This window comes from Dipodomys merriami, unplaced genomic scaffold (genome assembly GCF_024711535.1).
Source record: "Dipodomys merriami isolate MVZ:Mamm:240054 unplaced genomic scaffold, mDipMer1.0.p SCAF_1653, whole genome shotgun sequence".
NCBI lineage: Eukaryota > Metazoa > Chordata > Mammalia > Rodentia > Heteromyidae > Dipodomys > Dipodomys merriami.
The window spans coordinates 70,470-86,830 of NW_027202997.1; the positions used below are offsets into that span (position 1 = coordinate 70,470).

At 41.7% G+C, this 16,361-nt stretch overlaps 1 protein-coding gene across 10 annotated transcripts in view; it reads right to left on the bottom strand.

The window, feature by feature from the left end:
* Positions 1-1,712: 1,712 nt before the first annotated feature.
* The window catches only part of LOC138828840 (endogenous retrovirus group K member 18 Env polyprotein-like), a 47,080-nt gene continuing 32,431 nt past the window's right edge, over positions 1,713-16,361 (bottom strand). For 4 of the 10 annotated variants that reach the window (XM_070024936.1, XM_070024934.1, XM_070024935.1 and 1 more), the window contains 3 exons: positions 15,813-15,897; positions 12,126-12,346; positions 9,086-11,039 (listed from right to left, as the gene is read on the bottom strand). In XM_070024936.1, coding sequence (XP_069881037.1) covers positions 10,744-11,039; positions 12,126-12,346; positions 15,813-15,880 — 585 coding nt within the window. In that variant the 5' untranslated portion in view covers positions 15,881-15,897 and the 3' untranslated portion in view covers positions 9,086-10,743. Of the gene's footprint in view, positions 3,269-9,085; positions 12,347-15,808; positions 15,898-16,361 lie in introns of those variants that run through there. The other 6 variants (XR_011372383.1, XR_011372382.1, XR_011372384.1 and 3 more) reach the window with 6 other exon arrangements.

Consider the following 16,361-nt stretch of genomic DNA (forward strand, 5'->3'; position numbering starts at 1 on the left):
GCAGATGGATGGGATGATGACTGTATTGTAGCCCAGTCTGTGAAAAAACCTAGGTGAAATCTTTCCTCAATACATCTTCATTTCCCTCTACACATTTAAAATCACACACACACACACACACACACACACACACACACACACACACACTTACATGGTTATATTTGTCTATATAATTATGTAAAATACATATCATACACACTTGCTTCTGAATTTTGTCCATCTTTTGGTTTTATAGGTAGTACAATATATCCAGGGTTTGGCTCATACTTGTAATTTCAGCTGCTCATGAAGGTGGGATCTGAAGATCACAGTTTGATGCCAACCCAAGGAAACAAATCCTCAAGATTCTTATTTCAATTAAGTAGCAAAAACCAGAAGTGGAAATCTGACTTAAATGACACAGTGATTGCATTGAACAAAATAATCTAAGCAAGATACCAGACCTCCATTCAAGCCTACGTACTGGCCCACTAGCACTCCAAAAGCCAAAATCCCCAAAAGACCAAACCAAAAATATGTCAAAATATTTTATAATTTTTGAAGCAAAATCCAATGAGGCAACGTAGTTTGTTGAAGATTTGGTGGTAAAATGTTGAAAAACCCCAAATTCCACATGTGTTTAAATGATTCAACAGACAAGCAACCAAGTAAAAATTTCCCAATAATGTTCCTTAGTATCCACTGGGACCCTTGACAAAGATTTTTTTCTATGCTTTTCAAAAAATCAGTTATTTTTCAGTAGTATAAATATTATAAGTTATAGAAGTTTTTTAAAGTTCCAAAGTGAATTGAATGTAAAACAAAAAGCACTTAATATTACCAGTTTCTATGACTCTGGTAGAAAACCTGTAATACTGTGGCCTTTATGAAGGAGGAGAGGGAAGACTGGTCATGAAATGTTGGGAAGAAGAGTTTCCAATTGACTGTTTGAAACCCAATCTTCTGCCCCCCACCCCAACAGGCAGAGGCTTGAACTCAGGGATTAGGTGCTGTCTTGAGCTTCTTCTGCTCAAAGCTAGCATTCTACCACCTGAATCATGGCACCACTTCTAGCCTTTTCTGAGAAGTTTGTTAGAGTTGAGAGACTTATGAACTTTTATGTTTGGGATTGACTTCACATCTCAGTCTCCTGAGTAGCTAGGATTATAGTTGTTAGCTTCCCATGCCTGGCTTACATTCCACACTATTGAACACATAAAATTCAATTAGGAGGCTAAGATCTGGAGAATGGTGATTCAAAGCCAGGCCAGGCAGAAAAGTCTGCAACTCCATCTTCAACAAGCAAAGAGCTGGACTTGAGCAGTGGTTCAAGTAAGGTGAGTATGAGACCCTGATTTCAAATACCATTATGGGCAAAAACATAACAAAATAAAGCAATGCCCCAAATTAAAATAATAAAATTGCTCAATACCAAAATAATGGTCATTAAATAATGGTTTGAAAAGTAGAAAACAAATACACCCCTCCATAAATCCACATATAAAAATCTTCCAGCCAGATACCGGTGGCTCAAGCCTGCAATCCTAGCTACTCAAGAGGTTGAGATCTGAGGATCATGGTTCAAAGCCAGCCCAGGCAGGAAAGTCCCTGAGACTCTTATCTCAATAAACTACTCAGAAAACCAGAAGTGGCACTGTGGCTCAAGTAGTAGAGTGCTAGCCTTGAGCTGAAGAATGAGGGACGGTGCTTAGGCTCAGAATTAAAGTCCCATGACTGACAAAACAAAAAACAAAATCCAAAAAACAAAAAACAATAAACAAAAAAGAAACTTCCACAAAATATTTGAAATGGGTGAATTTTCAATAAGGAAACAACATTTTTCTTTCTGTTTTTTTCTTGCAACAGCAAAAGAGATGGTTTATTGTACATGTGTCACACTTGGCCACAACTATGAACAGAACTAGTCCAGAATGTCACAGGTCTGGGGCACAGGATCATCAGGGGATGATTGGTTATGAGCAAGGTGTGTCTTTCAGAGATGATCTTGGCAATGAAAGTTCTGGATCCACTGGGAAATCACAGCGGCATGCAGTCCAACATCTCAGCGTCCCAGCCTATGGCATTCCTTATTCCTCCTGCTCCTCTGGCCTTGATGGGTGCACAAACTGGTTTACTTAGACCTCTGCCTCATCTTTCTTCTTTTGCCCTTCAGCCTGCGCATTCGCTTCCTCTACTTGGCTCTCATGGTGCTGTTTTTTCTAGGAAGATGGTGCTAAGGCAAAGAGCAGGAAACAACATTTTTCTACCTAAAGATGTCTGTGGGGTTAACAGTGGAAGAAATAGATTTATTACCAGATATTTAGACCAACATGCCAATTCTGACATATCTATGATGATAGAGACTAGCTTTAGAATGATAAAAATAAACCAAAGGACTACATCCCAAAGTACTGGACAAGGCTAACAAAGCAGAGTAGGGCATCAGGGTATAGGGTAAGAGCTATGTAGAAAAACTAGTTGTTCCTACAATGAAAAGTATTACCAGGCCTAGCAATTCAAGTTCGCCATACCAAGTAGATTTTGAAAAATAGTCTGTTACTTATTATATTAAAGAAAAATTTAAACTTGTAGGCTCTTCAACTTTATATCAAACAACCTAAACTTTGCTCAGGGGACATGGTACTTAATATTTGGATCATCAAGTGCCAATTCCAAATTTAATTATACAAATAATAACTCTACTAATAGAGAATGTTAATGGTTTCTTACAGATGGAGCTGAAGGTAAAACTGCTAAGACTTTTCCCACGTAAGAGACTATTCTTATTACACCTCTTCCCATGGTCTTCCAACTGCCTCAGTTCATTCATTTTTTTTTTAACCAAACTCGAATATTTCCACTTTATTCACCCAGATGTCCTTTTAACACTTCAAAGGCTGTTTTTGAGAAATGATAAAATTTTCAAAAGCACAAAAAATGCCACCCAAGTTAAGAAGTTTTGAGATCAAGCAGATGAAAGGGAAAATTTGAGTAAGGAGCGAGTTTAGTGTCCTAGCCATGACAAAATCCTAAGAGTTAGTGAGTGAACACATGACTCTGCACATATCCACAGAGTTGAGGTCACATGATGATTCTGGCTCCTGGTCCTCCTCTTTGCTTTCCTGGTCTGACACACCATTCTCTGGGATGCTGAGCTCTTCTTTAGGCTTTCTTCATTCCCCTCCAGTAACTCCTGCTTTATAGGCTTGCACAAGATAGTCTTTTTCTTCATTTTGATATTTGGTTTAGGTTGAGAAAGCTATTTTTTCTCCAATTCAATGCTGTTTGCCTATAAAAATCACAATAAGAAAAACCCAACTAAGACAAGCATCCTTGGTTAAAGGCATTCTAGGTTGTAATCTCTGAACTTTTAGGGCCTACTTTACTCTTGGCTTTGACTGTCTTTTGTCTTCCTTCTCAATCAAACTCTCCCCATCCCCACTGCTAGGACTTGAACTCAGGGCTTAGAATCTGTTCTTGTTTGCTTTTTTTCCCCCTCAAGGTTAGTGATTTTCCACTTGAGCTGCAGTTCCACTTCCATCTTTTTGGTGATTAATTGGAGATAACTAAACCATGATGCTCAGATCTCAGCCTTCTGAGTAGCTAGGATTACTCAATGAATTTTCAGGAAGAGGCATCATGATGTTATGGGATTTCATGAAGTCATAAATATGATGATACCCAAAACCTTGAACAAGGACATTCTCAACTTCACCCCAGCATAACCATTGAAGTGAGGGATTTTAAACACTTATACATTAGTACTGCTCATATTCCCCTCAGACTTCAGGATCACACATCACTTTTGACTATCAAGCCTCACTGGTTACCTGGAACTCCCAACAACAGTTTCTGCTTTCCTTTTACTTGGAGACCTGAAACTTGAAGATTAGGATTTACTTTGTTCAATTTTGAGTCTCCTCGGTATTTTTCTTCAATTTTTGTTAATCAGTTTTAACTTGAAGTGATACTCTGCTAAGATCAAGGCAACCTAAGACATAGCATATCATTTTTAATTGTCTCTTTGCTTAGTTTACTTTAATCAAAGGATTAAGAAATCTATTATAAGGTTTTTGGTGGGGGTAGCATTGTGAAGGGAAGGGCAAATGGACAAATGTGGTGGAAGTACTTTATGTGCTCCTACAAAAGTAAACAATGAAGGTGGGGGAAAGTGGCTCACAACTTTAATCCTATCTATTCAGAAGGTTGTAAGCAGGAAAAATCAGTGAGTCTTATCTCCAAAAAACTACCAAAAGAAAGGAAATGGGTTGTAGCTCATGTGGTAGCATGCTAAGATTAAGCAAAAGGAGCATAGATATGATACTCAAGCCCCGAGTTCAAGACCTAGAATAAGCACAAAACAAACTAACAAAACCTGCTGAAATTGCTTTAAGAAGGGTCTATGAGAGAAAAATGGTTAGGGTAGATTTGATTTGGGAACATTTGGTATCTGTCACAGTATATGCGAATAGATCCACTATAGGTTGCTGTGGAAATATTATTCCTTGTTCCATTATGAGCTATTTGGATTCACTATTTCAGTGTGAAGTGATATTTCTTGAGAGAAAATTGTCAGTTTGGAGCCCAGCACTGCTGGATCATGCCTATAGCCTTAGCTGCTCAGGAGGTGGAGATCTGAAGACCAATGTTTGAAGCCAGCCCATGAAAGAAAGTCCATGAGACTCATCTCCAAAAAACTACTAAAACACTCCTGGAAGTGGTGCTGTGACTCAAGTGGCACAGCACTAGTCTTGAGCAAAATTAGCTCAAAGACAGCACCCAAGCCCTCAGTTCTAACCCCAGGATCAGCATATACACAGAAAAAGTTTAGTATGACTTCTGAACGAGGTTTTGTACCATTTTTCCATGAGTTCATTTTCAGACAGCACTATGTCCTGTGGGAGGCTTCTGTGTTCTGGCTTACATGGCATTTCTATTAGATGATATGTAATAGGCATCTACACAAAATTCCCTCACTCAAATTATATTCTTCAGTTAACAATCTATTATGGGAAAGAATTGAATTTCCCCATTTGTTTAAGTACTCAATGAATTTAACAGTATAAATTTGTAGATTGCTATTTAAGTTATATTCCATTTCTATTAGTTTACGCTCTTAAAGTTCTTATTCTTAGTTTATGTAAGTATGTATGTATGTATGTATTTTGTTGGCCATGGGGTCTGAACAAAGGGCCTGGGAGCTGTCCCTCAGCTTTTCAGCTCAAGGCTAGTGCTCTACCACTTGAGCCACAGTACCACTTTCTGCTTTTCTGCTTATGTGGTTCTGAGGAATTGAACCCAGGGCCTCATGCATGTGAGGCAAGCACTCTACCATTCAGACACCTTCCCAGCCCCTCTTTGTTTAGTTTTAAAGTGCCTTTAATGACCTTTCTTAATATAAGATGATATAATTCTATAACTATATCTAGTTTTTTTAATAGGTTGATGATTTCCCATAGATTCACCGCCATCAAAAGATACAAAGTATTTCCTTCACCCTTAAAAGAACAGCCAACTTCTGTTTCCTCAGAAGTTGCACAGAGGTTCTTCCTGCAGAGTATCTCATACTTATATCTAACACCATGTGACAGAACAGACAATAACAATGTCTTGTTATTCTGTTATCCTCAGAAAATAAAATGCTATTCAAAAAGACTTTGGACCTTTGTTTCCTCATGTTATTTATAATTTAAGGGAGCTCAATGCCAGACATTACTATTTTCTGTAGTTGTATGTTACAAGATCTACATTCATTCCCATGGAATATTTTATTTTTGTTGGGTGTGGTGGTCCTTGTACTAGGGCTTCAACTCAGGACCTGGTAATGTCACTTCAGATTTTTGCTCAAGGCTGGGACTCTTCCACTTGAGCTACCTCACTGCTTCTGGCTTTTTAGTGTTAACTGGAAATAAGACTGGGTAGGTGATGGAGTGGGTATGACTGTGATACATTGTATCCATGTATGGGAACGTCACAACCTCCTTCTTGTACAACCAATACTTGCTAATAAAAAGAAAGATAATTAGAGGTCTAATTGTTCACAGTAAGTTTCTTGTAATTTCCCTTCTTATGTCTTTCTCATTTTTTTCATGCTAGCATGTGTTCAGTGCTGACCCTTAGCTCTTTTTCTTATGGCTAGTACTTCAGCCACAGCTCTAGTTCATTTTTGCTAGTTAATTGGAAGAAAGAAACTATCTGATATTTGTGCCTAGGTTGTCTCTGAACCTCAGTACTCAGATCACAGCATCCTGTGTAGCTAGGATTACAGGTGAGAGCTACTCAGATCCTTGTTGTCTCCTAAATTATCCCATGTCCATTTCACAATGGCAGTCCATTTCCATGCTTCCCAGCTTTGCAGAAATAGCTTAATTATAATCCAACACCAAGTCTAACCTCACCACAGATGCTATTTTTTGTGTCATACTCTGACTATAGACACCCTTCTCCTGGCTGATGCATTGCAACAACCTAGATGGCTCTCATACTACGCCACAAGGATAGGAAGCCAGGAAACACTAGCTTAGAAGCTGTAAAATCAGAGGAGCAAAAAGATATCGTAGTGCATTCTGCTGTGATCTTATTCTGATTTAAACAGCCTTGTCATCTATTACCAGGAGTAGCTTTGACATCACATTCTGAGTAGTGACTGGGTGTAAGCTGGTGTGTCCGAGCTGACTATAGTATTGTCCTGAGCCTGTGCAGACTGAAGAGACAAGCCAGTGCCAGTAGCACACACATTGGAATAACAAAGCAACCTATAGTTAGGCATTGCCACTCTTTGTTATAGAGTAATGAATGAATGACTCTCTAATTTCTTGACAAGAAATTCCTGCAGACCCATATGCAGCTGCCTCATCAGAGCAAGTAAAGAGCATGGTGCTGCCTGGAGGAAACACTGTGAGAAGCTGCCAGAAAGCATCTGTTTACTGGACTCATGGGGCTCCTCTGTCCTCTAGAATTAATGACAAATGAGGAGCAAACACCTCCCCCTCTAGGCAGACATACACAGGAAGAGCATTGCCACAGCACAACAGGGGACTCCCAAGACATACACTTGATCTGTGCTGTCAGAACTGAGAGTTTTATTTTTGGGGGGGAGGGTCCGGTTGTGGGGCCTGAACTCTGGGCCTGTGCCCTGTCCCTCAGCTCTTCAGCTCAAGGATAGTGCTCTACCACTTGAGCCAAAGCGCCACTTCCGGCTTTCCATTTTGCTTATATGGTGCTGAAGAATCGAACCCCCGGGACTCAGGCATGCAAGGCAAGAGCTCTACCACTGAGCCAACTTCCCAGCCCCAGAGCTGAGTTTTTAATGACACTTCATCCCACAGTGCTCCCTAAACCTTCAACCCAACCCTGCTCCTTTCATGTCCCTGACAATGTTTAGAGGCATCCAACATCCAGACTGAAGATGTTCCTTCATGTTTGGAGTAAGTCTGATCAGACTTTATATGGATCCACTGCTCAGTCAGGACTCTCGATCCCTCCCATCCCCATTTTGATAATGTGTGTCTCTTGACCTATTCCTGTCTTCTCTTTTCAAGATTCAGTCAGGGCCGGGTACAGGTGGCTCACACCTGTAATCCTAGCTACTTAGAAGTCTGAGATCTGAGGATCGTGGTTCAAAGCCAGCCCAGGGAGGAAAGTCCGTGAGACTCCTATCTCCAATAAACCACCAGAAAACCAGAAGTGGCTCTGTGGCTCAAGTCGTAGAGTGCTAGCCTTGAGTTGAAAAGCTCAGGGACATCACCCAAGCCAAGCCCAGAGATCAAGGCCTATGACTCAAAAATAAATAAATAAATAAATAAAAGAAAGCAAAAACATACAAAGCTCAGAATGGCAAGCAGCTGAAAACAGGATGGAATAAACCAACATTATCTATGACAGTTTTCAGATTATGCAGAGAAATGCCTGCATTGTTGAAGCCCAAGCCCATCTGATAGCTGAGTTTTAGCTGGCTGGCATGCCCATGATGCCAGGTAATGGTATTCACCAATTTTGTGATATTATTGGATGAGACCAATAGGCTTCAAGTTGGGAAGCTGAAAATTTTCTATTGATCTAGAAGGAGAAATATATCAAGACAAGAAATGGGATTAACACAATGCCAAAAGCAAAAGGCCATCCAATCCAAGGAAGACAGAATAACTCTGTCTCTGAAAAGATGATTCTCTCAAAGGAATCCTGAGCTGAGTATGGTGATCTATGTTTGCAATCTCTGAATTTAGGAGGCTGAGTCAGAAGTTAGGTTGAGACTAGCCTAAGTTCCATGCCAAGAGAAGAACACAAAACCAAAGCTCATCTTACAAAATAAAAGAAGGACTGGGAATGTGGCTTAGTAATAGAGTGCTGGCCTAGCACATACATGAAGTCCTGGGTTTGGTTCCTCAGTACCACATAAAGAGAAAGGCTGGAAGTGGTACTGAGGCTTGAGTGGCAGAGTGCTAGTCTTGAGCAAAAGAAACTCAAAATGAATGGTGTTAGGAAAAATGTAAAATTAATGAAATAACATCTCTCTCCCTCCCCTATATCCCTTCCTGCTTTCCTCCCTCCCTCCTTTTCTCAGTACTAGGGTTTATACAAAGGATTTCATGCTTAGGCAGGTGTTTAACTCTTAATCCACACTACGGCCTTTTTGTACTTTAGTTTTTAAGTTAGGGCATCCTGTTTTCTTCCCATCCCAGGACCAGCCTCCCATCTAGCTGAGATTATTGGAATCAGCCCAGCTTGATGATTGTGATCAGATCTCACTTTTTGCCTGGGTTGATCTTGGATTGCAATCCTCTCAATCTATGCCTCCCAAGTAGATGGTACTACAGGAGTGATCTATTATGCTTAGCCTTTAAAATGATCACTTAGAGCTGGGCACAAGTGGCTCCTGCCTGTAATCCTAGCCACTCAGGAAGCTGAGATCTGAGGATCGAGATTCAAATCCAACCAGTGCAGGAAAGACCATGAGACTCTTATCTCCAATAAACCACCAGAAAACCTAAGTGGTCCTGTGGCTCAAGTGGTAGAGTGCTAGCCTTTAGCTGAAGAGCTAAGGGACAGCAGTACCCCGGCCAAGAGTTCAAGTCCCAAGACAGACAAAAAAAATCACTTAGGAAGATAAAAGAAAAACTCCTGAATTCTCACATTTATTTAAATAGCGGCTGCCAGTCATATTTCATAAAGCACTTATGGGGCCCATGAAGTCTTTTATTTTTAAAATACAATAAAATAGTACTAGAGCAGTTGGGATATTGTTCTGCCAGTAACACAACTGTAAGAGGCTCGGAGGGAGCAAGCAAGCCGGCTACAGGCCAGCTCCACCGCCGCTTGTTCTGAGCAGCAAGCAGCCATGACTGGGGCACAGGCTCCTCAGGCCAGACCCTGCAGGCAGGGCAGCCCCTCCAAATCCCTCCAGTGGCTGACCTCAGGCCTCAAAGGCTCCAGCGCCGAGCTTCCTGGGCTCATCCCTAGGCTGGAGGTGCAGTGTGAAACAGCAAAGGAGCCAGCGAGACTCCTCCAGTGTCAGGGCAACCAGGCAGGAGTGGAGCCAAATGGCCAAACTTGCAGCAGCGACTGCAGCAGTTGTTGCTGCCTCGTGCAGCATGGGCCAGGGCTCCTGCAGCTGCTCAGGCACAGCCAGAGGTGGAGAAAAACTCCAGGACTGACACAGCCCCCTTCCACCCAATCTGCCTAAGATCTGGGAGCTGGAGTGGGAGCAGAAGGAGAGGGGTTCATATGGGTGTTGGAGGCATAGGCCTGCAAAACCCCATTTGAGCACCTGTGTGCCCTGAGGGTGCATACAGACATGCATCCCTTCCTTCCAATTTATTTATTTTTGTTGGTTGTGGGGCTTGAACTCTGGGCCTGGACGCTGTCCCTCAGCTCTTCAGCTGAAAGCAAGTGCCCTACCACCTGAGCCACAGGACCACTACCAATTCTTCTCGGGGAGGAAGGGACACCCTTTCCTCCATGCTGGGCAAAGGTTCTGCCCCGGTGCAAGACTCAGGTAATGGTTTGCTCAAAGTACCATTCGTGCTTCATCTACTTAACCACGTAGAACAATGCCTGGAGACCCCCCCCCCATGTGTAAATCACCTGTGCTTTACCTACTTTTACAACCTTGTTTAGTGGAACTGCTCCACATTTGTTGACAAGGATTAGCTTTTTCTGTTTAAACTCTCATTGTCTGTGCTCCCATAAAACTGTTTAACTCTCTGCCCCTGACTGAAGATTTACTTCTCCTGCTTGTGTGCTGTATATAAGCATGTGATGTTCCAATAAATTTTGTCTATACCCACATGGTGTAGTCCCTTCTTGCCTATACCACACATCGTGTTCCCAGATCCCGTTGTGGAAACAGCAACAGATGGGGTTATGCCGGTTGATGCCTCTGACATCTCCCCCCTTTTTTGTTTTTTAAGTACAACTGTAAGCAAGAGATCCTTTGCAGAAGGGATTTGCAGAAACTATTTTGGAATGTAGACAGCAATATCTTGACAAGACATAATGCAATCAATCCTGTAGAAACACTATGGGTAAAACTGTGCCACCAGGTTCGAGGGTCCAATTGGTTTAGCACAGATGCAATTCCCTCAGCCAGACCTTCATATCCCACCCCAGGGAGTTGTGCCAAGAAAGTCTCAATGACTTCCTGCTGTAACTAGTGGATGTCCCAAGTCAAATTTCCTTGCAAGACTGGCAGGTGGTAGTGAAGTCCCTGCCAAGTAATGTTAGAAGTGTTGAATCAAGTAGGAGTGATGCACAGTTTATTGAGCTCTAATCACACTTGAAGGTTAGCTGTTTCTGCAGATCAATTATCTGGTCTCCCATCCACTGCACCGTGTGTTGCAGGGTGTTCAGACGGGAATCAATGTCCTGTTTAATATTGTGCTGATGAGTCCATAGCTGGTGACAGTCCAGCCACTTCTCTACAAAGTCCTTGGTTTGGATGGAGGAATGCAGGGCCACTCCGGCAGTCGCAGCAGTCATGGTGATAGCAGTCATTTCAAGGATCACAGCTACACTCAGACCCAGGAATCTCCTAGTTCTCTTCAGCAGTTGCTGGAAGACTCCTGTCAACAAACCAACAGTGGGGCTCTCCTGCCAAGGTCGGGTGAGGTTAACAGGCACCCAGACCCCTAAGCGAGATCTTAATATCAGGAGAGACTGAGAAGGCATATTAAAAGAAATAGTATGATTTAAGCATGTAAAGAGTCCAGGCTGCGTGGGTTCTCATTGATTGACACTGTCCCTGTGGGCTAGGACATAGGAAAGTTTAATACAACCCTGTACAGTAAAAGAATGGTTCCTGTAAAATGTATAATTTGCCTCATGGGCCCTAGTAAAGTGACCAATCCAATTCTGAGTTGTATAAAATTGCGTGGCAAGTTTTATAAATGCCACTGCTCAGGCCCTAAGTGTCCCCTGAAGTTTATATGTGGCCTACGAGGCACAAGGCCTCCATCATGTCAGGTGAGCAAGCCAATGGGTTCTACATGATTTATAACTCCATTGTATAGACGTCACCATCAGAAGAATTATTAGTATACCAATCACCAACATGCTTTTCAGAATAATTGGCAATGAAACATCCATGAGGACCTCAATCTATAAATGAGATGTTATCATTATGCTGTATAATCTTTCCTCTAGGGTTTTGACACTGAGACCACTGAATAGAAACATAAACAAAATTCAATAATTAATGTCCTGGCATACTAGGTTAGGTGGTCGCCCAGTCTTATTTGTATAAGAATGATCCTTACCAATAAAATTTAAGGAAATTGTGCTGAATAGCCCCATATGATTGTTGATTTTATCATCAGGCAAGATGTATGCCCATACCTGTCTTCTGGTTGGTAAGCAAGGTGATGTCCCTAAACACAGTGGTAAAGACTCAAATCCTAAGGAAATAATATAAGGTATGCCTTCCTCACCTGGATGAGTAGGGTCTGCATGATCCCATGGTGGAGGAAAATACATGCTGTCATTTGTATACGCCACCGGACCTTGGTCTAGCTAATCCACTAATTTTAACAATGGTCGGTGAGTGACATAGGCCCAATATGCATGTTCACTACTCACTGCAGAAGTATTCACAAGCAGTGCAATCATGGCCAAAACAGATATTCAGGTATTCTAGGGGTTTTTGTACTGACCAGGGTGGCTTCGGTCTTGTGTCAACACCTTATTCTGACCCCATGTTGCTGGGGTCAAGCTGGTTTTCTTAAGATAAGGATGATGGCTTCCTCCAGACTTCAACCTTAGGTCTGCAAATCTGCGTACTAGATGTTCTTCCTCAGGGTTGTGTTGTGTTGTTTTTGCTTCTCTGGAGGTCGGATGAGTCAAAAAGGGACCCAGATGTTGCCAGTAGATCCATCTGGAATGATAGAAACGCTATTTTCACTTATGGGGCATTAGTCTTATTCTTCATTGATTAAATTTTTTAAACCATATGGGAATAGATAGTGAGGTGGTGCTAGAGGGATAAAATGCTTTTCAGCTTTAGTGAAAGGATCACTTTGAGTGAAATTTTAAAAATTTAGAGTAAATAAGGTTAAGGCAAAAGTTCCCTTGGGGATTCCCCTTTTTTGTTTTTTTAATAATTGAAGCTTAAATGTTTTATGGGTGTGTAAACAGTTGGCATTAGTCTACACAGGTTCATTAAAGAAGTTTTACCTAGGGACTAACTTTAGTAAACTCCCCTAATATTTTTCTGATTGTACACTGGCTTTTAGAATATGGTGTGGGGTAGTTTGTCAAGGTGACAACTTTTTACTAATTACATTTTATTCCAAACTAGAGTTTAGGCATAATTTTTTAACTTTTCATAACTGTATGGACCCTTTGGGGGGCGGCTATAGCAGCATAGCCTGTTTAGTACTTTGGTTTGTAAAAGATTTAAATAGTCTAGGATGTTTAAAGGTAAGATCCATAAGAAGTTCCACTTGTAGGTGTTCAGTGGCAGTTTTGTAATTGACAAACAAGTTATAAAAGCAGACCTAACAGTTAGTGATTACAAATTGCATCAAGGCAAATAGGGTGGTTGAGTCCACACAACTGCCTGTAGACATCCTGGTATCTAGGCTGGAGATGGGGGCATTGCACCCAGCTTCAAGGCCTGGAGGTGGGACAAGTCTTACCTTGAAATCCTAGGAAAACATTACCTCCCCAAATGGGCGAAAGCATTGTTTAGCTCCTCAAATAGCCTAGGTGGGACAGGCAGGCCATCCTTTGGAATACAGATGTTTAGTGTAGCTCCTGGTGCTTAACTCTCTACTTAAGCCCTTATCTTTGAAAATTTAACATTTGGTCTAAATCCTGATATAAATGATCTTTTTAGTAATTATCAGACCACAATTTTGTTTTATTTTGGTGTTTATACCAATGTTTCTCTGCTTACCTGGGACTTATTTGTCTCAGTTAAATTTGAATTTTCTCCTTCCTTGTTCTGATTAATACCCTATCTCTTTACTTTTGATCTGGTCCTAACAATTTCATATTTTATTCTTAAACAAATTTATTTGGTTAGTGTCAGCCCAGAATTTACTGCCAATTAGGGTTTTAAGCACATACAGAGCAGTTTGGATTTAAGCTATTCCCCACAATTCACAACCTCAGCCTTTTACAGCCAACTATTACAAATGGTTGACAAGTTCTTGCCCAGTTATGCATGCTTATAAAGTAGCTTGCCATGACCTCCAGCTCTGATCAATTTTAGAAGAGCCAAACATTATTGCCAAAGTCCCAGGAGTGCCTCTTTCTATGTTAGGGTAAACGCAACCTTGACATTTCCCTTGGTCACTGGACTTGAACTTAGTGCCTGAGTGCTGTTTTTCAGCTCTCCAGTGCAAGGATTGCACTTTGCCACTTCGGACTCCAAAGCAACTCTGCCCGCTTTTTTGGCACTCTGCTGGCTAGTTAGAGATGATAATCTTTCTCTGCCTGGACTGGCTTTGAACTGCAGTTTGTAGATCGCTCACCTTTGGTCCTCAGCTCCACCCTCATCTGGGCCCCCTCCCATTTCTGGAGTTCCCTCCATACAACTGGTCTCTCCCTCTCTCCACCCAGACCCACCTGAACTCCCATCTACCTCACTTCCTTTTCTCTCAGATACTTCTGCTACCAGGATGATGATGGAGGTCATGTGCTCCCTCTTGGGGGAAATATGGTTCCTCTAATAAACCTTGTAATAATCTTTCTCCTTTGCCTGCCTGCCTCTGCATGGTCCCATAGGATGGATGTGTCTGATCCTCTTTCACTGGTGGCTCCATACTGGGATAGGTTCCCCAGTGCATTTGCTCCCCCTGCACTTCAGAAGGGAGTTCAAACAGCTGCCCTGGGACCTATTCTGAGATCCTTCACTCCAGTCACCAGAGGACCATCAAGGTAACTTTCTCCTGACTGAGTGCTCTACCAGCCCATCCAGCCCCACTAATTAATTCCCACTCCAGGGTAAGTGACAAGTTTGTCTGAGGTCAGGGTTTCTGATTCCAATATCAGTGGTAAGGCCACCTGAGCCTTTCTGGGCTAACTGAGCCCCACCCTCACCATCTGACCAAAAACTTGGCCAAGTGCTGGAATTAGCCACTAGAGGCCTACCATGGCCCAAGGACCCACCTTGGACCAACATAAGGACAGTCTCCACTGGTGGGGCCACCACCTATTTAGGAGCCAACCTGCACTGCAGAGGACACTCTACTCTAGGCACATGGCTTCAGGTCACTTACCATGGGAAGGACACTAAATTTCTTTACATTAAGGCCACCTGGCCTTGGAGGGCTGTTGAGTCCCCATCATTAAATTTGGCCCCACATTTAAAACTCCACTTCTGAGAGTGCTTGAGCAAGTAGCTCTCTCTCTCTCTCTCTCTCTCCCTCCCCTTAAACTCTGCCTCTTGCCAAAATTACCTGCTTGTAACCTCTTTCACAAGTATTTCATATGCTAAACGCTTTGGTTAAGCCCTGGAAGAATGTAACCAGTAATTGCTTGTTTCTACTCATTAGATAGAAAATGGGTGAGTTTAAGTCTAAACTCCCTGAAATAAAGGCCAACAAGTTTGGATATTACCAAAAGTGTATTAATCTTCTCTCTAGCATTGAGCAAGTGGTGGATGTGCCAAATTGGCATCTTGGTACTTCAGCTTAGTACTACCCCTTCCTCCTCCCCTGTCCTGTGGTGCCATTATGCTAGGCCAAGTGTATGTTCCTATTGCCTCCTGTTCACTAGGTTTCTTGTTGGCAAAGTTTTGTATTTTAAAATGACCACATGGTTCCATCATAATTAGAAAATTAGTTCCACTAAAATTTCAAAACTTTAAAAGTCTATTTTAAAATCTAAGCACGCTCTATAATCTGTGCACAAACATGTCTGTCTGTGTCTTATCTGACTATATGTAAGTGATTATGGTTTCAAGGTTACTCTGCCTACTAAAAATCTTTGTCAATGGAAGCTGTGAATTAATCTAAATTGCTTTAAAACTTTGTGACCTGACTAAGCCAAAGAAAAAACAGGCAGTTTTAAAAGACCTTGGAAAAGGACTTAAAAAAGACAATGTCCTTTACAAAGTAAATGAAATTGGTAACTAAGTTTGCTGTGAATTATGTCATTCCTATGTCCATTTATGCTAAGAGTTAACTATTGTTCACTGACCATGGCTAGTAAACTAAAGCTAAGGGTTTCATTCTCTGTTTTCTCCCCTGTGTGCCGATCAACTTCAATTAAGATCAAGGGACCAGAGTGACTATGCCCAGTCACAGCTGCCTAAACCAGTGGCACCAGCCTGCAAAAGCCAGTGTAAACCAGGTCTCTAACCAGTATATGTAGAAATATTGCAGGTTACCAACAGGAGGTGCAACAGTCCATACATGTTGGGAGATGCCACAGTCTCTCTCAGACTCTGGCCTTGCTTCATCTCACATGACCAAAAGCCTGTTAATTAAGGGTAAAACACAAGACACATTAGATATTTGGTTCTGTAAATGTTCATCGCCAGAAGTTAGACCATACGGGGTGTATGAGCAAAGGATAGAAATTGATTTCTATACTATTTTACAATTGGAGGTAAATTCCTAAAGGTAACAAAGACTGCAGAAAAAAAATATGGCCACTCTTTCTATTCACTGCCCACAGGACAGCCTACAGGCAAAGAATATACAGCCCAGTGTTTCAATGATGCATTTAAATGCAAATTAAAATAACTTTACAAAAAGGATTTAAAATGACATCCCCCTTGCAAAAATTTGAGAAGTTGTGGGGAGTGGCTGGCCTCCCAGACAAGTTTAAAAGATAAAATTTTCCTAAAGGTTTATTTCAAAGTAAAAAGAAATAGGATTATTCTAGTTTGCCCCTAAAATTTTTTGTAACAGTTGCCGGAAGGCCCACAGTAAAAGATA